Here is a 21,566-nt window from a genome sequence, read left to right as displayed (position 1 = left end):
GCAGATGGCTTTCCAGGGTCTGTGAAGAGATGGCAGCCTACTTACTTGAGAGTACTTTAAAAAAACAGCATTCGTGAGAATACCAAACAAGAACCCTGATCCTGGAATGTCTAATTTAATAATTTCATTTGCATTTCTACAGAAACCAACATGCTTCCAGCTGCCAAACCCAGGAGCCAGAGGTTAGGGTTTTAAATAATAATAACAATAATGAGTTATACTTATTCCAGATTAGTTTTCTGGCTCTCCAAAAAATAATGGCAAAGATGTCCAAAATGTTTTTTTCACAACTCTGCCAAACGCTGGCTTTTCCTCTTCGTCTGGAGATCCAGCCAATCTGTTGAAAATTATCCTATTTTTTTGATTACTTCCAGGCAGTTGTTCAGAGAGAAGACTAAATCCTGCAGTCTAAGATGGACATCCACTAAGTGGAGACTCTTTTCCATACTTTTCCATACAGCAGAAGAAATCACACTTTGATTTCTGAGTCTTATTTCTTCTAGCTGTGAATTTGGGAAAATGTACATCAGACATCACATCATACCTCGTTACGGACAGCGTTTTGTATTTATTAGGAATGTAACATTTGCCTAGTGACTCCTTAGTTTTTCTGTTTTTGTTTTTGTTTTTTTTTCCTTGTAAATAAGCCTTGGCCTGAGTATAAACTTACAAAAAAACATGGATTCACTAGGGAGAAGGAAGCCTTGAGCCTGAATAAGAACAAGCATATACACTCTCTTTTCTGTTTTGATTTGCATGAGATTTAGAGGTTTTTTTCCTTTGTATTTTTGTTTTTAGTTTTTTGTGGGGGGGCAGTTGTGGTGGGGAGAGTGGCTAAGAGTTGTAGTGTATTAGTAAGATTTTCTTAATTTGAATATAGGAGAGACTTGAGACTATTAGATCAAATGGAATGTCTGTGGTCCATTGATCTCTAAAAATGCTTTGTAAGAGCAGATGGATAGATTTTTGAAGTTTAGTTGAGCTGGCGGGTTGCCTGCTCATCTATTCCCTTTAAAGTCAGTGGGTGGGCCAGGCTCAGTGTATGGAAGTGGAAGCTCAGGTAGGGAATCTTAATCTAAGTTGACCAGGGCTGATTGACAGCAGTGGAGAGATCGCTATCTGATCCAATAATGAGGACATGAACTCCTTTGAAAACTGGCCTATGTGGGCTGTAGTGTCCTCTGCTCGTTAAGCAGATGCCTGGCACAGGATGGTTGGATTACCTGTGTAATAGAAACCCTGAAAAGTCTAGTGGCTAGATTGGGAAACAAGGCAATTGGGTTCTAGTTGTGCACTTTCCCCCCAGCTTGTATTTTGATCTTGGGAGACTCACGTAATTCTTCTGGGCACTGGTTTCCTCATCTGGAAAATTAAGCGATTAGAGTAGTAGACCTCTCTGAGGGTCCTTCTCATTCTAATATTTTCCTTGAAGTCGGGAACTCTTGTTGGCACCTTCCCCTCGCTTTAGTAGTAAGAATTGGCAAATTGATATTAGCCTTAATGAAAATGTCTATAAGGTTTAGAGTAGGATCTTGAAAAAATTAATTGAATGAAAGTATTACAGGGATAGAAACCAAAAAGCTTTTATTCTGAAATATTGGACCTTTTGCTAAATTAGTCTATTAACTGTTAATGAGTAAAAAAAGAAATTTCTAGGTGATTTCTTGCTGGAATTTTGGATGAGAATGAGGCCAATTCAGCACTGTTTGAACTGTTTGCATGTTTAGTTCATTTGCTTGACTAGGGTTTTAATACCTGTATGATACTCTTGAGAATTACCAAATACGTTTTTTAATCCTGTACATATTTTTAGAGTCAGACTGTTGGGGAATGGACCCCTATGGTTGAAAAGAAAACAGCCCATCCTTTTCTGGGGCAAGATTTGTGGAGGGAGTTCTAAGAAAACAGTAAGAAGCCAGCAGATATTTACGGAGTGTCCCATGTACTAGGACCATTCTAGGTGTCGAGGTTAGAGATGAAATAAGAATTTTTAGTCTCAAGGATCTAACCTCCTAGTGAGAGGAGACAGACTTGGAACATGTTTTAATAAACAGCAGTAACTATTAATGTTATGAAAAAGATGAAATCATTATTGTAGGGACAGATGGAGTGTGCTTTTTTAACTAGAGAGGTTTGAAAAGATGGGAATAAAAGGAAGTAAAGAGGTTGGGCGTGTGGACAGCTGTCTGAGTTTCACTTTGTCTTCCAAAGCCTTCACTCTCTAAACTGTGACTCTTGAGCTCACATAGGTGTATCAGAGCCTGCGATTGCAAAGGATAAGATGGAGGCCAAACTGATGATCCCTCACCTCAACCCTGCTTCAACCAGAACAGTTCTAGTTTGTTGTTGGTTTTTTGTTTTTATTTAAGTTTTAAATATTGAGATTATAGTTGAAAAAAGTGGTCTATTGCTTTAAAGATTTGGAAAACAGCTGGCTTGGAATAAACCAGTTATGTTCATTCTTGCCCTTAATGACTTAACTCTTATGTTTTCACAGTTGTGCTAGGCAGATAATGCCCCCCCCAGAACCTGTAAATATTACCTTGTAAGCAAAGGGGGTCTTTGGAGATGTGATTAAATTAAGAATCTTTTGATGGGGAGATTATCTTGGATTATTTGGTTGGGATAATGTAATCACTGATAAGAGGGAGGCAGGGGAGATTTGAGAGACAGAAGAAGAGAAAGCAGTGTGACCACAGAGGCAGAGATTGGAGTAATGGGGCTACAGGCAAAGAATGCCAGCAGCCACCCAAAACTAGAAGAGGTTAAGGATTGTATTCTCCCCTAGAGTCTCTGGAGGTGCCCCACTGACTCTTTGATTTTGGACTGTTGATACTGATTTCAGATTTCTGGCCTCCAGAGCTGTGAGAGTTAAATTGTGGGTTCCTTGTTATCAGGGTCCCTTTTATTTAGCATATTACCTTTTCCACAGAGTATAACTCAGTGCCTTGAATGTTATAACTGTGCTTCAGTTACCTATTGCTGCATAACAAACACCCCCAAATTTAGTGGCTTAAAATAACAACAGTTTTTGTTTTGTTTTGTTTTTGTTTTTTTTGTGGTACGCGGGCCTCTCACTGTTGTGGCCTCTCCCGTTGCGGAGCACAGGCTCTGGACGCGCAGGCTCAGCGGCCATGGCTTACGGGTCCAGCCACTCCGCGGCATGTGGGATCTTCCCAGACCGGGGCACAAACCTGTGTCCCCTGCATCGGCAAGCGGACTCTCAACCACAGCGCCACCAGGGAAGCCCAACAACAGTTTTTTATTTCTCACAATTCTGTGGGTTGGCTGGGTTCAGCTGGGTGGTTCTTTACTGTGTGGTGTCATCTGGGATCACTCAAGTGGAAGCATTCATCTGAGATGTCGACTGGGAGCGGGGGGCTAGAGGGGCCTCTCTAGCAGAGTAGTCACATCCTCAAGACAGTGAATACAGAAGCTGCCTTGCTTCGTGGAGCCTAAGGCACTTTCACTACCTCCTGTTGATCAGAGAAGGCACAGGGCTAGACTAGAATCCAGGGGAAAGGAGATAGACCTTACCTCCTGAAGGGAAGGAGACCTGCACATATAGGGCAGTAGGAACTGTTGTCGGCCATCTTTGGAAACAGTCTACCACAAACTGTTTAGAAAATGATTATTGAATTAACCCAGATAGACTGATTCTGAGATTTTATACATAAGGAGATTCAGTAAGAAACATTTTCCAAGAAAAAAATTTCTGTTGTAAAAAAATCCAATATAAGCTGCTAGAATGGGACCTTGCACACATGAGGAATTCAAGAGATGCATGCTTACTGACCAGCTGGCTGGGTAAGGAGTGGAACTGTATTTCCCAGCTCACTCCTGGCGAGTGATTTCACATGGGGAAGGGCAGGGCACTTCCAGAACCAAGACCTTTAACTTCCCTCCCTGGGTATAGTATAGTGATGGCTGGTTTTGTGATTTGGAAGATTCTCCACCTGAAAAGCAGTTCCTGAAGGGAAGGATTAGAAAAACATTCGACGTGGCCAAGAATTTCATGGCTATCTACAGAGGTTAAGAAGGGAGATGAGACTGGCAGGAGACCTGGTCAGAGTCAGTACCCTTAGAACGGAGGCCCTGAAAAAGATGCCTTTCCTTTAACTTCCTATACCATTTGCCTGAAATTTAATAACAGGACTTCCTGGTGGACCCATCACAGTGATTACAAGTGCTTCTTGGGTATAAGATTCTGACCCTGGGACCCCTGACATCCCTTTTGTCCAGTCACTTATTCTTGCTTAATTATTAGTACTCTAGGGAGAGATTCTGGTGTCAGCCCTAGTCAGAGGTAGAGAGAGGATTCTAGAAATGGAGTCAGACATGGTTCTCCTGGTGGGAGTCCAAATCCAGATTTCTTTTTTATTAGTTGTTTCTATTTTATGAGTTTGCATTTGATCATCCTTTGAAATGTGTTTGTGTGTGCTTTGTCTTCTTTGTAGGTTTGTTTGCATTTGGGAGCACTGTTTTTCTTAAGATGAGCTTGCTGTTTTTATCAACAATCACCGTGGCAAGGAGACGTAGGCCCTTAGCTGATTTCTCTCCTCTGGGGTGGTTTTATAGGCCAGAATCTGGGGAGTAGCTAGGTTTTAATAGTTTATTGGGTTCCCATTTCAAATACAGACTGAAAACCTCCAGGCTTTTGCCTTCATCATTTGTTTCCATCTAATGACCAGTTTTATGGTGTTTACTCCATGGCCTGTGAATAAGTCCTGTTTTTTTTTATAACCAGGCACAAACTCTGCCTTTGCTGCTATTTATTATGTACTTCCTTACTCCTGCATGTTTTTGCTTGCCCTTGCTAGCTTTCTCTTTTTATACCTTTGTACATTATTACTCTGTTGATCCCTGTTCCTGAGATGATTGAGAATGATAGGGGGTATGTATGTAGGAATTGGGGGTGGATATACCTTATTTTTACTTTTAACACATTTCCCCAAGTGCTTCTTTTCTTTGCATGATAGTTTTCATCCTGATACTTTTGTGAAACTCAGAAGCATGTGCTTCTGGCATTTCAACTTTTCATATGTGTGGCCGAGCTTAGGATACAGATCTCTAAGAGAAATAGAAGCTTGATTCAATTGAAGGTTCCTCTAGGCTGTTAGATGGCAGGGTGGATTCACAGACTACCAAAATGACCAAAGCTCAGATGCTCTCAAAAACTAGACTCTCTTGGCATTACCAAGATTGGATGTGGAATGTACAGACAAAAGGGCAGCGCTGAATGTGGCTGGATTAGGACTGCTTTCCCCACACAGCTTAGCCAAGACGGGATGAGTTGTTCTGAATGGTGTCTGGATTAGTGCCCCAAACCTATGTTCAAGCATAGGAGAGGCACAGAGAGCATACCACACGGAGGCTACTACATTAAAATGGGTTCAGATTGATAATGGAACAGTGTTCTTGATATATTGTGAAGTGTAAAAAACAGATTATAGAGCAGTATATAAGGAGGAGAAAGGTATAGACAGACCTCAGAACAGACTGGTAGCTATCTTTGGGTAGTATGTTTGCGGTGATTTTTAGATTTTTCTTTGCAGTGTTCTTTATTATCTAATTTTTTCTCGATAAATAAGAAGTGCTAGAATACATTTAAAATCGCTTTTGAAATAAAACAAAATGGTGCCAGGCAAGCATTTTCTTTCATTCAGTAAACCTCTCTTGCTAGCCTACTCTGTTCTCGGCCCCAGCTGGGCTCTGGGGGAGTCCAGCACTGAACATGGCAGACCGAGGAGCGCCTTGGTGGAGATCACAGCCACTCTGTGCTCCTGACACCTTATTCTTGGTGCAAGGCAAGTGGATTTCTTCAGGCAGCTTCTGTGTTTCCCCCAAGAGCCTCTCATCGGTTGTGTCTGCATAATTCTTACCTGGTGGGATAGGGAATAACTCACCTTTTGTGTAGTCTGACAGTTCCAAGGTTAAAGCTGCTTATTCTCACTCTCTATCCTGGCTTGTTTGTTTTCTCCTGTGTCTGTCTGTTTTATCCCATTCAGAGTATTTGCTGGTCTCCTTTGTCTTCCTAGGAGCTTGAACTTACAGAGGTTCAGTTTTTCCTTTTTATCATTTCTCTTGTTTCCTGTAAAGTTGCTGGGCTAGTTTTTGGCCACGTAGATAAACAGGTTTGAAATGCCTGTCACTGGTGAATTTACCCCTAGGGCTTGCTATATCTGGGGAGGTAACATATCAGCCTGTTGGCTTATTTGGGGGACCTAGAATCAAACTGTTTTGCAAACCAGGGAGATGAGCTTTGTATATTTGTGTTTAAGAACATTTCGAGCCCTGGCAAGATACTCAGTTTATTAATTCACATGATGATTCTGAATGTCCTTAGATATAACTAAGGATGCACTTTAAGAAATCATTAATTTGTTACCATCTTAGTCATAATTCCTTTTCTCCTTGACTTTGTCAAGGACTCTGTCGTCTAGCTTCATTCACTCAGCAACTGTTTATTAAGCACCAGCTGTGAACTGAGCGTCATACTTAGTACCTGAGATAATATGGAGAAATAAGATAGATATAGTTAGTCTCTGCCTGTGCAGAACGTGTAATCAGTGGGAGAAATAAGTAAATTGGAAGTTCTATGTATGAAGTGTTATAAGTGCTATTATGGGGAGATTGTAGGTTATAGTGTAAGACCAATGTCAGGCACCTAACCCACATTTGCGACATCAGGGAAGGTGTCCTGGAAGAAGCTGGCCTAAGCCCCAAATTGAAGGATTATTTGGAGTTAGTCTGGGGTGGGCGAGGGCAGAAGTGTTCCTAACAGAAAGTATATTTGCCAACATCTGGAGACTAGAAAGAGCATGTAATGTTGATAGAACCAAAAGAAACTCTGCATGGCTGGGTTTGAAGGTGGAGAGGCAAGAGATAGCTGGACAAGTGAGTCAGATTAAGCAGAACTTTGAAAATCAGGCTAAAGAGTTTAGACTGTCCAAAAAGCAGTAGGGAGCCATTAATCTCCTAATGTCGCATGATTAGCTTTGTATTTTAAAGAGAGAATTCTTATCACAACAGAGAGTTTTACAGAGGGGGGAAGATGTGAGGCAAAGAGATCAAGTGAGAGGCTGACATAGCATCTAGGCAAGAAATAATGGCGGTCAGACTTGTAAGTAGTGGGGATGGTGGGAAATAGACTCAACAGATACTCTGGAGGTAGAAGTAGCAAGATTTGCCTGTTGCCTGGGTGCACTGGGAGTTTCAGGCTTGGCAAGTTGGGTGAGTAGTTAAGTGTCAGTTGGGTGGGTACCAGTCACTGAGAGAAGAAAAAAGGCGTAAGGCATAGGTTTGAGGTCAACTATATTAGAATTTTTTTTTCCTCTGTGGCTAATATTACTTATTCATTCATTGCCAAAATATTTACCAGTCAACCAACATGTACCTAGTATTGTGCTGTGTATCAAGAGAGATGCAGGGAAGTAGAGATGCCTATAGATATTAATGCTGTAGTTGAGGTGAAAAGGTACACATTTAGTGAATGTCCATGGGGTCACCGCATTTCTACTCTCTCTAATCTGTCTGCTCTTGTCACCTCTCTCTCCTATTCAGATACTTTCAGTGCCTGTAAGGTGAATCTGTCTAGTCTGGCATTCAGATTTCTAAAAAATCGTATGTCATCCTATGTTTTCTACTTTCTCTTGTCATGAAGTCCTGAGTTCGATCGCTGGTTGGGGAGCTAAGATCCTGCAAGCTGCTCAGTGCAGCCAAAAAAACAAAAAAAAAAGCCTTTAATTTTAGAATAGTAGCTCCTCAGCTACTATCATGGTCAGCAGAGCCAGTTATTTATCAAGGCAATTTCTAGATGATGGTGATAACAACCATATGGTCTACTTAAGTGAGAATGCTTGTCTTTCTTATTCCGCCAAGAGATATCAGGCCATTAAGGAATGACTTACTCCCCTGGAAATTAGTGACTGATTCCTTGAGAAGAGATATCTACCAGGCTTTGTTGTGTAGATGGAGATGTTCTGTATGAGCAAATGTACTCAGGGATCCCAGTACTGAACTCTTACAGTTTTATCTTTAAGTGACTCTACTAAAAATGGAAGCTGATATTCTTGACCAGTTTTGCTTGGAGGTGGTAAGGAATGTAACATAGCCTGTAGTGGAATTGTTTTGTCTTCCCCCTCAATAAAACATTGACCTTGCAAAGCCCAGGTTTGCGATTTATTAAGGATGAAATTTATACATGTTTTTTTTAAAGATTTTTTATTATTTATTTATTTTTTAATATGTGGTCTTAATTAATTATTTATTTATTTTTATTTTTGGCTGTGTTGGGTCTTCGTTTCTGTGTGAGGGCTTTCTCTAGTTGCGGCGAGCGGGGGCCACTCTTCATCACGGTGCGCGGGCCTCTCACTGTCGCGGCCTCTCTTGTTGCGGAGCGCAGGCTCCAGACGCGCAGGCTCAGTAGTTGTGGCTCACGAGCCTAGTTGCTCCACGGCATGTGGAATCTTCCCAGACCAGGGCTTGAACCCATGTCCCTTGCATTGGCAGGCAGATTCTCAGCCACTGCGCCACCAGGGAAGCCCTATACATGTTATCCTTTGTAACAGCAAGAGACTGGTAACAACCCAAAGCCCTAACCATTAGGGATTAAATCAGTTATACTCAACCATAATGTGGTTTACTCTGCAGCCATTAAATGGAAAGAAATAGTTCAGGGTGCCTGATATTGAATGACTTTGTAGATATAGTTTAGATGAAAAAAAATCAAGGTGCACAGCAGTATATGTAATATGCATATTTGTTGGGGGAAAAAGGTCAAATGAAAAGTAAGTACTTAATGCACTGAATTTTTTAAAAGAGAAAGCTAAGATACTTTTGCATAGTTTTCTATGAGGAGAGGCACTGGGCAGTCTAGTGTGTTTCTTATAATATTTATTAATTTTTTCCATAAAAATATCTAATAAGTACAAAAAGGAAATGAGCTTATTTAACATAAAATGTCCAGTAAATGTTCAATAAATCTGTAACTTATTTATTGAGGATAAAGTAAGGATAGAATAAGGGATGAAGTAAGGGATAGAGTAAGGACTTTTTAAAAAATTTGATCTTACTGAATATGAAATAGGTATAAAAGAAAATTTATAACGTGTGGTAAGGTTTAAAAGGTTTGCAACAAACAAAAGTAATCACTTCTCCCCAAAATCATGGGGAAATACCACTACATACCCACAAGGATGGATAAAATGGAAAAAAAGATAACAGCAAATGTTGGAAGGGATATAGAGCCACTAGAATGCTTATTTGTTGTTGGGAGTGTAAAATGCTATAACTATTTTGGAAAACAGTCAGTTTTCTAAGAAGAATTAAAACATATGTCTACAAAAACCTTGTGTAAGAATGTTCATAGCAGCTTTATTCATGAAAGCCAACAAATGGAAACAGTCCCTGTCTGTCAAGAGAAAAATGGATAAACAACCTTGTATATTCAAAAAGAATCAAACTACTGATATGTTGAATAACATGAATGAATCTCATAAACTTTATGCTGAGTGAAAAAAGCCAGACACAAAAAGTTATGTAATGCATTATTACATTTATATGAAATTCTGGAATAGACAAAACCAAATTGTGGTGATAGAAATCAAATCATGGTTGCTTTGGGGATTCAGAATTGACTGGGAAAGGGGCACAAGGGAACTTTCTGGGATGATGGAAAATTACTGAGGCTTCATAGGGTTGGATTACATGAGCGTATGCATTTGTGAAAATTGATCGAATGGTACACTTAAGGTTTGAGCATTTCACTGTGTGTGAAATACACCCCAATTTTTTTATACCCCAGTTTTTAAACAATGATATTTTGGGTCTTCATTAATAGGAGCATGCATCTAGAATTGCTAAGAAGGACAAGTTGGGGAATATTTATGTTACCCCTTCAGAGTAATTCTTCAATAGTTTTGGAGACAGTACTTAACACCAAACGCTATGTTTAGCTTGAGCTTTTTTGTCGGTTGTACAGTTGGAGGACCTATTTTCAGAATCTTGTCAGAGTTCAGGGGGCAGTATTTATAAAGAGGGAAAAGGTAGCCCTCTCAGATTGGCACTCCAGAACTTCACATGCCATGTTTCTGTAACCGTGCTCCAGACCAGTGGGTCTCAGCTGGGAACCTTTTTTTCCCTCTCAGGGTACATTTGGCAACGCCCAGAGGTATTTTTGGTTGTCAGCTGGTGGGAGGAGGAGGTGTTGAGCTACTGGCATCTAGTGGGTAGAAGCTGTGGAGGCTGCTAAACCCTCTACAATGCACAGGACGGCCTCCACAACAAAGAGCAGCTCATCCAGGCTGCCATTGGTGCCGACTTCGAGAAACCTTGTTTTACATTTGCCCTTACTACTGAAGCTGAGTCAGTCTCAGTCTTCCAGGTGCTGACTATATTCATAGTCCAAATCAATTGTGGAAACTTGGCATTTTTACAAATTGCATATTTCTTCCCTGTCAGAAGTTAATATTAAATACTTGTAAGTATATGTAATCTTAAATTTTGAGATAAAATTCCATGCGTTAAGAGCATTTCCAAAATCCAAATTAAATCTGTTGTTTCTATTGATTGTTAAATTCTTCAGATGTGAGTTTTGTTCTTAACTTTATTTCATTAAATCTTCAAACAAATGATCTTCGTTGTCATTCTTTAAAAAATAAATAAATAAAAAGGCTTTATTATCAAATCAGAAGAAATGAATGATAGTAATTTATCTATTTTTCTCTCTACACAGAATGACAGGGAGTGAATTTTTCTCTCGTTTCCCCGAACTCTATCCCTTTCTTCTCAAACAGTTGGAAACTGTAGCCAATACCGTGGACAGGTAAGAAGAGAATAGGGTGGGGCAAAGTGAAATCAAGGATGTGAATTACTTCAAGATTTTTCCCTCCAGGCAGCAATTGATCAGCTCCTTCCGTGTAAACATAGATGGATTTTTTTAAAGTGCTTCTTTATTAAATACATTGTGTTGCCTGACACTCTGTAGTAGATATATACCTGAAAGGTTGTATAAAATCCAGGTTTTATATTATATTTTACATTTTAAAAATCCTATTTTTAAAGTTTTTAGTGTTTTATAGGAGTTAGCTTTTTAGAAGCACATGGTGATTTCTTCTAAGAATCATTTTCTTCCTCTTATATTCAAAATCTGTGTGTTTACATATTGAGTTTGCTTTAACACACCCCTGTCATTTTTTTTATCACTGGCCTGTTGCAGCTGACTAATCTGGTCACTTGTGATCAGAAATGGTACTATTCTACTTGAGTGAAGATGGCCAGTGACCCTGGAAACACAAAATAATGCTATTAAAGGGCTTCCAGTCTGATCAGAGCAGATCAAAAAGTTCACCGTTGTCTTTTCAATCACATTCTGTGGCTGGTAGTATAATTTTTAGAATGGACATCTTAGAGCATGGACCATTTTATTCTTTTAGCAGTTTTTGCACTTGGCATGAATTTATACCAATTGTCTGTAATGAGAAAATAAAATCGCATCAGTGAATTTTACTTCTGTTTATGATCCATTTCCTCACATTAGTAATTTGTGCAGACAGGCTTTTCTGGCCCTGGTAAGTGACTGTTCACGCTTTCTTAAGTACATTTAGATGTTAAAAGTTTCACATTTCATACTCTGGAATAGACACCTCTCTACTGTCTGAGCAGCTGAGATCAAAACAGCAGACTCGAATTATCAAATAATATGCTTTGAGAAGAGAATCCTGTGCAGAAGCCCAATCCGTGGCTTTACCAGTAGTTCTTCCTCATTTGCACACTAAGAAAATATGAAGTGAATGGAGGAAAAAACGCAAAAAGGAAAATTATTGCTGATCATAGAGTCTCACTTTATATATCAATACATAATTATTTAATGAGAAAAACGTTTGAAGATAGTGCCTTGCCTAAAGTTTTAAACCTTTTATGTACAATAATTTTTTTTTTCAGTGATACAGGAGAACTAAACCATCATCCCAGCATGTTTCTCTTACTTTTGGTGTTGGGGAGGCTCTACCCTTCCCCGATGGATGGCACCTGTTCTGCTCTCAGCATGGCACCTTTTATTCCCTTCATTATGAGGTAGTGTATGCCTCATGGAAATAATGGGAATGGGCATGGGGCTGTTTAATCCTGTTCCTATTTCAGAAATTATAGATTTTTTTTTTTTTTTTTTTTTACTCTGGGAGGGTTCTTGTGAAGGCGGGGGCCTGGGATTATTGCCATTGCCCCCAACTGGTCTCCAGTGTTTCAGATGGTGGGTTTAGGAGCTCATGTCTACTGTTTAAGTAGTGTTTTCTGGGAGTCCTGCCTGCTAATGGGTGTGTGGTGTTGATAGGAGATACCCCCTTTTGATAAACGTAGCCTGGGTGTTTACATTATCCCTGTGTTGAGCCTGGCCAGCATGGGGCAGGCTCAGTTCTGGCATATATCCCCTGTCCAGGGGTTCAGGAGGACACCTGCCCCTTCACTCTGGAGGAGTTTGCTGGTGGTTGCAAGGGGCAACATCTAGATGGCAATGCTGTGTAGCACGAGTTCACTTCCCACTCATCCTCCCTTTCAAGCTTGGAGTACCTGAGAAAAAGCCATGCATAAAGATTACACATGGATTCAAATGATAACAGGCTTTTCTGCTTCTACAGCCTATTACCACTTCCTCTTGTTATTTTTTTTGAGGCATTCGCCAGCTTCTGATCACCTTTTTCATTTTGGATCAAAGGCCTCAATAAACAGGCCTCCAAAAAGTATTGAAATTTTCTTATGAAATATTTCAGAAACCCTGTGATATTAGTTAGCTTTTACCTTTCTGCTTACCTCTTGACAAAACAGTACCTTCATTTTTATGTATCTACCAAAAATTGAAATACAGCAGAAGGATAAAATATAACCAACTCAAGAGAGTGTACTTGTTATTTATGTGGTGCCCTGGGTTCCACTTCCTGGTTTCACAGAGCTGACTGATGCATTTTAATGTGAGAAACCATTAAACACAAGATTCTGGTTTGTGATTGCTGTAGCCATTTGTTTGCGCCAAGCCCTGGCTGTGGCTGTGTTATCTGTGATCACAGAGATGACTCACTCAGATTGGTTTTTGTTTCCTGATACACAGAGTTACCAGCCTCCCATATCCAGCATTTGGTGATTCATTTTAGGAATTTGGGTCATAAATTTAACTTTCAGGAGCATTTAAAAATTGTACTTTCACATATAACTGGAAAGAACTAAAAAATAATTCAGAAAGTTGATGGTTGGGGGAGGCACATATACAGAATCACAGTGTACATTAGAAACAAAGACATGCTTTAGAACTTTATCATCCTGTGTTGAGAACATCCAATTTGTGGAAGCTTATTTCTAATCAACCTGATACGTGTTACATCCTAGAAACCAGAAGTTACTATGTTGAAAGTATCCTTCCTGTTATTTATTAGTTTACATATAATCAGAAAGCTCATATTACTAATTATACTCAGAGTACTTGTTACATATACAAAGATCGCGTGAACATAGGAGATTTAAATATTGCCTTAAGGCTAATGTACTTAGTGCATCTTCTTTTTCTTAACTCAGAAACACAAAGAAAGAAATGTACAGTTCTCCTGTCCTTCCAGTGAAAATGCCTTAGACAGTGGTTGCTTTCTACTTGAATAAAGATTCATAGAGCACCACCAGCAGCAAAAGTGCCATAGCGGATTCCTTAGAGTGTCTGTAGGCTCTGGTTTATTGAATGTCCAAGTATGTTATAGGCAGTGTTTCTCAAACTTTAAGATGTAAACATATCACTTGGGGGTCTCATAAATTCTGATTCAGTAGGTCTGGGGTGGGGCCTGAGATTCTGCATTTCACACAGACTTCTAATAATGCTGAGGCCGCTGGTCTGCAGATCACACATTGAGTAGCAAGATTAAATTTGAGATATCGAACATTATCAGAACCACACACATACAGAGAGATGATTTTAATAAACTATACAATAGTAGGATCATACTTGGAACTTGGTTAGGCTATTCAGGAGGTTTATTAGAAGTAGCTTTTGACCCAGGAATGCAGAGAACAAGCAAGAAAATATTCTGAGCAGAGAATTCAGTAGGAAGTAGACCAAGCTTGTTGAGTCTCCACTGTTTGCCAGGCACTGAACTGGGGCGTTTTGCTTAACAATGATTCTGAGAGGAGGTGTTACACCTCTCTTTACCTGTTGAGGAAACTGAGGTTCAGAAAGCGACTCAGTTATAGAGTTGGAATATGAACCCAAGACTGTAGGGCTTGTCAAGAGTGTTGGGTATCCTCTTTCTATTACACCAAATTATCCAACTCCCTTTTGTATAGTTAAGAGTTTTGGCTACACTGAGTAGCCCCAAGGGCCCTGAAATTTATGCAACTAGGAGCGATTAGGAGCCCGTATCTAGGCAGTGGATCCAAGTGCAGGCTATTTTCACGATGGAGAAGTCATGCCCCACTTGCAGTGGGGTCTACTCCTGACCTTGCTTTTCCAGTGGTGGCAGTGGCTTGATTGGGTGCAGGCTTTCTCTCAGGCTTACATCTGTGGGATCATTGCTTGGGGTAATTGGGGCCAGTCTGTGGCCTGGGATAGAAGAAGCCTGGCTTTTCTTTCTTGAAAAGAAAGTAGAAAGATCCTAAATTTAGAGTTAGAAAACCCAGTTTTGGGTTTCATCAACCTACTGCCAGGACAACCTTGTGCTACCCTAAAATGTTCACAGTCACACCGGAGAGATGAACTATATAAAAAGATTTTTTTAAAATAGCAAATTTGTTAAAACTATACACATTAGATTTAAATTACTTCTGAGAAAATTATTCATGAAGAAAGTGAAAGATTGATCATAAAAACCTGCCAATCCAGGCAGTGTTTGTGGTTCTAATCATGGTAAAGATTGGGCTGTGTTGACTTGGCATAATGGCTGAAAAGACGGATGTATGCATAAGTGGATGGGCAGTGTTTTATTTTTGTGGCATTGCTAGTATTAATTTACGTACTTGGAAGAGCTCTAATCAGGCTCTTGGATACTCTGAGTTTAGCTAAAGCAAAATTTTTCAGCTAGTGGGAATAGCACAGAGGTTGCTCTGACTGTGCTAAAGTGAATCAGTTGTACAATGAGAAGATTAAAAGCCCTGATGACAGCTTTTTATTTCCCTTTGATTTACATATACTTACCTGCCATTTCCTTCCTCTCTGTGAGGTGTTAGGAAGTATTATTTGTACCTTTGTCCCTTATTCCACATTTGGGAATCCAAGCTTATATCTCTATTGCCTTTCTTTGTTAACTTAAATCTTAGAAGCTTCTGATGTGGATTTTCCACAGTTATGTGTGTGCACAGCTATGATTTGTTGCATCATCTTGGAACAGAAATGATCATGTTAATCCCAGTGTTTTGTTTACAAGGTTTTTTCAAATCAAGTGTATTTTATGTGCCTAATGCTGTGCTGGATCCAGATACACAGCTCTCTTCCATGCAGAGATGATGCCTTCAATTTAAGGCCATTCACCCTTCAGTTCAGACACCACAGAGCAGAGTGACGCATGCTTTAAAAGGGACCTTGACTAGCTCCCTGAATACACTTCACTAGTGCCCACTTGTCCGGGGCTTTCTAGAGACCAGAATATCTCTGGACACACACCTGGAATTCCCTTTCACAAGCAAGCTTCAAGTTTGAATTGATGAGCTGTAGGAAACCAAAAATGCCTCAAACCTCGGCAATCCTGAACAGAACAAAGGAGAGTTGGTTCTTTCTAAGCTCTGCCACTTATTCACTAGCTGTGATGCTTGAGCAAGGTTCTGTACACTCCTTGGACCAGTGTGGTACGTGTGTGTGTGAGGCAAAAAGTGCCTTCTGTTGCAGATAACTGAGGTCTCAGCATCGGATTAAATCCCTCTGCTGCCTTTTGTTCACTCTGGGATGCTTTTGAAAGGATCTCCCCACCCTCCCCCCTTTTTGACTTATTTTCATTGCAAATGACTTTTGGTATGTTTTTCTCCAAATCATTTCAATCATTGTTCACTTTAGGTAAATTTTCAGTGAAATCTGCCCTTCTGTTTTGTGAAAATTTTTGAGGTACAAATAACCATACAATCTTAATTAAACACGTGGCAGTGGAAATCACCCATAGCGACCTATGTATGCAGTGGAAACTGTTTCAGTTGTGATATTGAAACATCTAGTCAACAATCAAAACAAAAATTGGAAAATATGCATTCTATATATTTTTAAAATATTTCATGGAACCTTTTGATTGTACCAGTCTTAAGAAGAAGGAAAGGGTAAGGAGTACAAAAACTAAGACTTAGGCCTTTTAAGCTTATGATATTGGAAAATAATATTGACTCTTGTTTTCTTTTCCTTGAAAGTTGCATAATGCAAGAATTATCTCCTTACTCCTTACCCAGGTTATGAAGTTGAAAGATCTTATTTGCCATCGTGTAGAGTTGGGGTTTTTGCAGTAGACAGTAGTTGGCTTCCACCTTCATTTGTGATTGTAATACCAGGAACTTTCCTCCAAGATTGCACATTTCTATCTGTTCTGCCTTCCCAGAATCCTTGTGATAAGTAGAAGGCAGGATTTGCTTTATAGAGAGAGAAATCAGGCAGAGGGCTGTTGAGACACTGCTGGGAAAGAAGGCATACCCACCTCCCTTTCTCTCCACCCCAGCTCTTAATCCTCTCTCCCTCTGAATAGCTATAGCATTCATTTAAATCTCTTATCTTACTAGTCATCATTACTGTATCATATTGTAATTTATATGCTCAATACTTATTTCCTCCAAATAAATCTTAATCTCTTTCCATGGAGAAGCAGCTATGGATTTTTTCAGTTTGTTTTTCATTTTTGGTACCTTTCTCTGCATAGTCCAGGTTTGGGCACAGAGGCTGAATTATTAACCTAAAAACTAAACTAACTGTGAAATGAGACACTTTGTGTCTTAGCAGATCTGTGTATCTATGAAGTACTTAAGGGACTCCTAGTCTTACAGTATTAGAGCCATATTTCATATCCCACTGGTTACTGATTATGTAGAAAGGAGGCTCAGCTGGGTTTTCTGTTTTACCTGCCCTTTGAGGAATCTTATGCTCTAATGTGAGCTCTGACATTTGCTTTTATTTTGACTTCACCTCTCTGAAGGTCACACCCTCGGTTTCCTTTTCTATCACATTAAGGTATTGGACGTTACCCAGGGTCTTCTCTGGCCTTATGAGCCTATGACCTGAGACCTTCCTGGACTCTGACCTCCTCTCCCCTGACTGCTATCCAGTCAAGGGATCTGGAGGTCCACCTTGCAGCTACCATGCTGCAGGCTTTAGAGCCAAATGAGAGGAGCCTGAATTGATAAGAGGAGGAGGGAGGTCATAGAATTATAAACAAGCCAAAATACGTGGGGGAAAGCCTCCTGATTAATGTGGCACAAAAAGGAGGGCCCCTGAGTGCTTCAGGCAGTCAATCGGTATAATGGGGATAATCCTGACTACAAAATAGCAGATAAAAGCCCCTTAGTTTGTTGGTTAAGAAAAATTCTAGAGAGAGGAAGGGGTTGATAGTATAATGGTGACAGAGGGCAGACTTTTTTTAACTCCTGCTTCAGCTTTGTCTTTGCCAGTAAACTGGAAGGAAGGCCCTGAAACCAGATGTAGGTGAGGTGATAGAAAAAGAACACTGTCTCTTGTGGATAAAGGCAAATCCTTGGACCCGGATAATTTAACAGCCTCAGGTGCAAGTTAGCCTAGAGCCAAGTCAGTGATTTGGGGGATGTGTGGCATGGGAATGTTATCCTCAGAGCTTGCAGAAAGATTTCAAAAGAGAGAGGAAAAGGCATATTTTTATCAGTGACCAAACAATTGTGTTGATATTGTTTTAGACTGGATCATTCAATGTATTACTTGCAAGTGCTTCATACTTTATTTGCTGAGAGCTAGTAAGAATTCCCTAAGAATTAGTCATGCCTGAGTCACCTCATTGTTTTGATGGGATTACGAGTCTGATAGATGAGGCCAATGCTGCTTTATTCAGCGTTTGAATTACTTACTTAAAATGAAGACAGACTAGATTGCGTGCTTATTAGGTTTGCATAGTTGGTGATGGACTCCCATTCAAAATAGTCTTTAAGCATGGGAGTGACAGACACAAATTTAAGATAGTAGCCATTACCTTTATGAAGCAGGGAAGGAGGGGATAAAATTAAGGAAGCATATACTAGGAGCTTGTTTTATTTGTGATGTGTTCTTAAGCTGGGTTTGGGGCAAATGGCTGTTATATTATTCTCTCTACTCTTTTTTATTTGATATGTCTAATATCATCCATAATTGAAAAATATGATTTCAGAGTAGCCTTGGAAGACTGGATTGATGGGCTGAGACTATCAAGATAACATTTAATAGAGATATATATCATGTTCTGATTTTGTAAAGAAAAGTCAAAATTACATACATATAGAATGAGAGCTGTCGGCTTCATAGCAGTTTTTATGAAAAAATCTTGGGGAATGGGATTTCCTGGTGAGCCCTGAGGAAGCAGTATGACACAGTTGCTGCTTCTAGGTAGTGAAGGCTATAGTCCCCCTGAACTCTGCTGGTCAGACTAAACCCACATCATTCTGCTATTATGTTATTATGCTGTGGGCTTCCCATTTTAGGAGGGTCACTGATAAACTAATATTTATCCAGAGAAGGTGACCAAGATGAGGAGGAAGCTGAACATCTGGAAATAGTTAGACTGGAAAAGACTAGTTAGAGGCAACATGGTAATGGTCTTTACATATTTGAGAGGCAGCCGTATGACAGAAGGCACATAATCTCTCTCTTGTGCTCCCAGTGGGAAAGTAAGAGATAGATTTCAGATTTTAATATAAGGAAGAATTTTGTGAGAGTTAACATTCTGCATCAAGAGAACGAACAGATTTCCATAATTCTGAACTGCTGGTCATTGAATGTCATCAAGGAAAACTGATCACACATTGTGTACATTTTTTAGATTTCTGCAGTGCATCTGAGGTGGAGCCGGATGACCGTCAAGGCATCTTTTTGAGGTGTCTTATTTTAGAATAGCTGAACAACCTGGCTGTAGATTCTAAATGTGCAGTGAAATGATAAACCTGCCTCTAAACCTGTAACACATATTTGTACATTTTTATTCAGGTACCCCTTAGGGGTACCTGAGGTTCAGTGTGTGGAATGAAATCATGTTTTCTGCATCGTGTGGCTTTTTTGTGAAGAGTTCTGGCATAAAAAGATACTCTGTCATCTGTTTATTCATGGGTTCCACCATCTACCAGTTGGGGTGCCATACTTCACATGGCCCACAGGTCACAGTGGTCTGCCCCTACATGGTACCCTTCAGCAGTTAATCCACTTAAATTTAACTTCTATAACTTTGTTCTCTGTAGTTCTGAAAACATTTTTTTGGCCTATGGGATGTTATGTCTGAAAAGCATTCCTTATTAATTTAATTACCGTTTTTTGGTGGTTGCTATATTTTTCTCCATTTCAGATGTTGGCTTAAGCCACATTTGTTTTCTGACAAGTACAAGGAACATCTGAGTCTTTGAGAAAAGTCAGAGATGCTTTTCTGAAGAGTGATTAAAATAGATAACTCTTTGTTGTCCAAACTTCAAACAGAGATGCCTGTAGAAAAAATAAAGGAGTTGCCAGTCCTAGCCCATTACAAGTAAAAATACTTGAGAATAGGGCTTTCCTGGTGCTGTTACTACAGCACTTCCTCCTGCCTGGCCATCCTAGAGGTTCAGAACTCCACCTGTCCTGTGGTTACTGGTAAATTCCATGAGCCTTAGAGAATGGGATTAAAGGTTAGGAGTCTCCCTATACCATCCTGATCTGCTAACAGTGGTTGGGTGAAAAAAAGGGACCTGCCATTCCATTAACGTGTAGAAACCCTGACCTCTGGTTTTAGTGATATGACTTTGATACCAGGCCAGGCCTTGAGCAAGGCTGTCAAGGTGCAGATGTTCAGTTCCACTCAGGGCTTTTTTGAGTGCTCAGTTTTCCTCTTTGCCTATAAGCCAAACCCGTGCCTACTCCTTCCTTTCATACAGACGTGTAAATGATCCTAGTCATTACCTTCCTTGGGGCTGTTTGTTGTGTTACACAGATACACATTTTGAAATAACGTGAGGAATCTAGGTGATGGAATTTTAGGCCTTACATAAGGGAGGACCTAAAAGCAGAGATCGGAAGGTGTTTCCCAATGCTGGTGAAATCACAGTTTGGGCAGCTATCTACTTGGTCTCCTTTTTACCATGGCCCTGCCGGGCTAGTGCTTTATTTGGAGGGCTTTTTTGCTTATGGCCTTCTGAATTTCCAAATTCTACCCAGGGGTACCTGAGGTTCAGTGTGTGGAATGAAATCATGTTTTCTGCGTCGTGCGGCTTTTTTGCAAAGAGTTCTGGCATAAAAAGATACTCTGACATCTGTCACCGATTTTTATCTCTCAGTTCCTAGAGAGGGACCTGGCCAACTTAATCTCTAGTGCCAGATCTCTTTAAGACCATTTTCTAAATATGTTTTTGAGCAAAAGGAATGAGGAGTTCACCTCTTAATGGAATGCATTGACAGAGCAAGCTAGAAAAACAAAACTTGTAAGGACCAGCTTTTCTGCAGTGTTATCTGTTAACTTCAGTAGGCCAGTTCAGGTCATGTTAGAACAAGTGATCTGTAGGCAGCCTCGTTCTTAGGTGAAATTTCTGACAATGATGATAATCCATGGCCTGTTGCTGCCATTCACTCTCAAACTTAGAATCCAATCAGTTAATAGATTAACTAAGTAGTTGTTAAACATCCATTGTATACCTAGCTAGCATTAGGTCTTGGATAAGATGCAAAGTAAAGGAAAAAGGTTTTTCATCCTTGAAGAACTTATGATCTAGCTAGTGAGATAAAACCCATGCTTGTGAACCTGACATACTGTGTATGAACCACTTAATTATATGGCAGATACACTAAGAACCAAAGTCCTGTAAACAAGGGGAGGAGCACTGGTGGGTTGGAGAAATTCAGGAGGTTTTCCCTAGTAGCAAGGCAGGAAAAGGACATGGGAATTCAGTTTACCATCCTGAAGACTTTAAGAAATCTCCCATGTTGGTTAGCAGCTCTTAAGAGAGGAAAGTCATACTGTTCATTCTGCAGACAGTGGGCTGTAACAAGCAGAAGATTGTGACAACAGAGTTTTATGATTCATAACTTGAAAGTTATCATAAAGAGCTTTGCTTCCACTTGAATCAAGAATGACCCAGGAAATTCACAAAATAAATGGTTTGCTACTTAACAGAAGAAACCGTCCATGGTGAATCTTTGGTAACTTTAATTAAGAGCAGTATTTACTCCAAGTGTTGCATTTCCAAGTCTTATGGAAATAATGAAGAGTAATGGGAAAATTATTACAAATGCAATATTTAAATTTTAAAATATTTTAATAATATTTTTCCTTAAGGAGCCTTTATTTCCTTAAACTTAACTATTTTCTCAAAAATGTAGCCAAGATGCTCAGCAGGCATTTTTAATGCTGAACTGAAGATTTGAGAGTACCAAGCCCCAAATGCCAGCTAATATG

At 39.8% G+C, this 21,566-nt stretch overlaps 1 protein-coding gene across 1 annotated transcript in view; it reads left to right on the top strand.

The window, feature by feature from the left end:
* Positions 1-21,566, top strand: part of LOC308627529 (tRNA (32-2'-O)-methyltransferase regulator THADA-like) — a gene marked incomplete at its 5' end in the record, with an annotated part of 186,029 nt that overhangs the window by 47,191 nt on the left and 117,272 nt on the right. Inside the window, 2 exons of the mRNA XM_081253798.1 lie at positions 10,736-10,825; positions 11,944-12,075. Of these exons, the coding sequence (XP_081109924.1) occupies positions 10,736-10,825; positions 11,944-12,075 (222 nt within the window). The remainder of the gene's footprint in view (positions 1-10,735; positions 10,826-11,943; positions 12,076-21,566) is intronic.

This window comes from Mesoplodon bidens, assembly GCF_964165515.1.
Source record: "Mesoplodon bidens genome assembly, chromosome: 14".
Taxonomy (NCBI): Eukaryota; Metazoa; Chordata; class Mammalia; order Artiodactyla; family Ziphiidae; genus Mesoplodon; species Mesoplodon bidens.
Note: the sequence above shows the minus strand (reverse complement) of the source record. Positions and strands in the feature narration are given on the sequence as shown.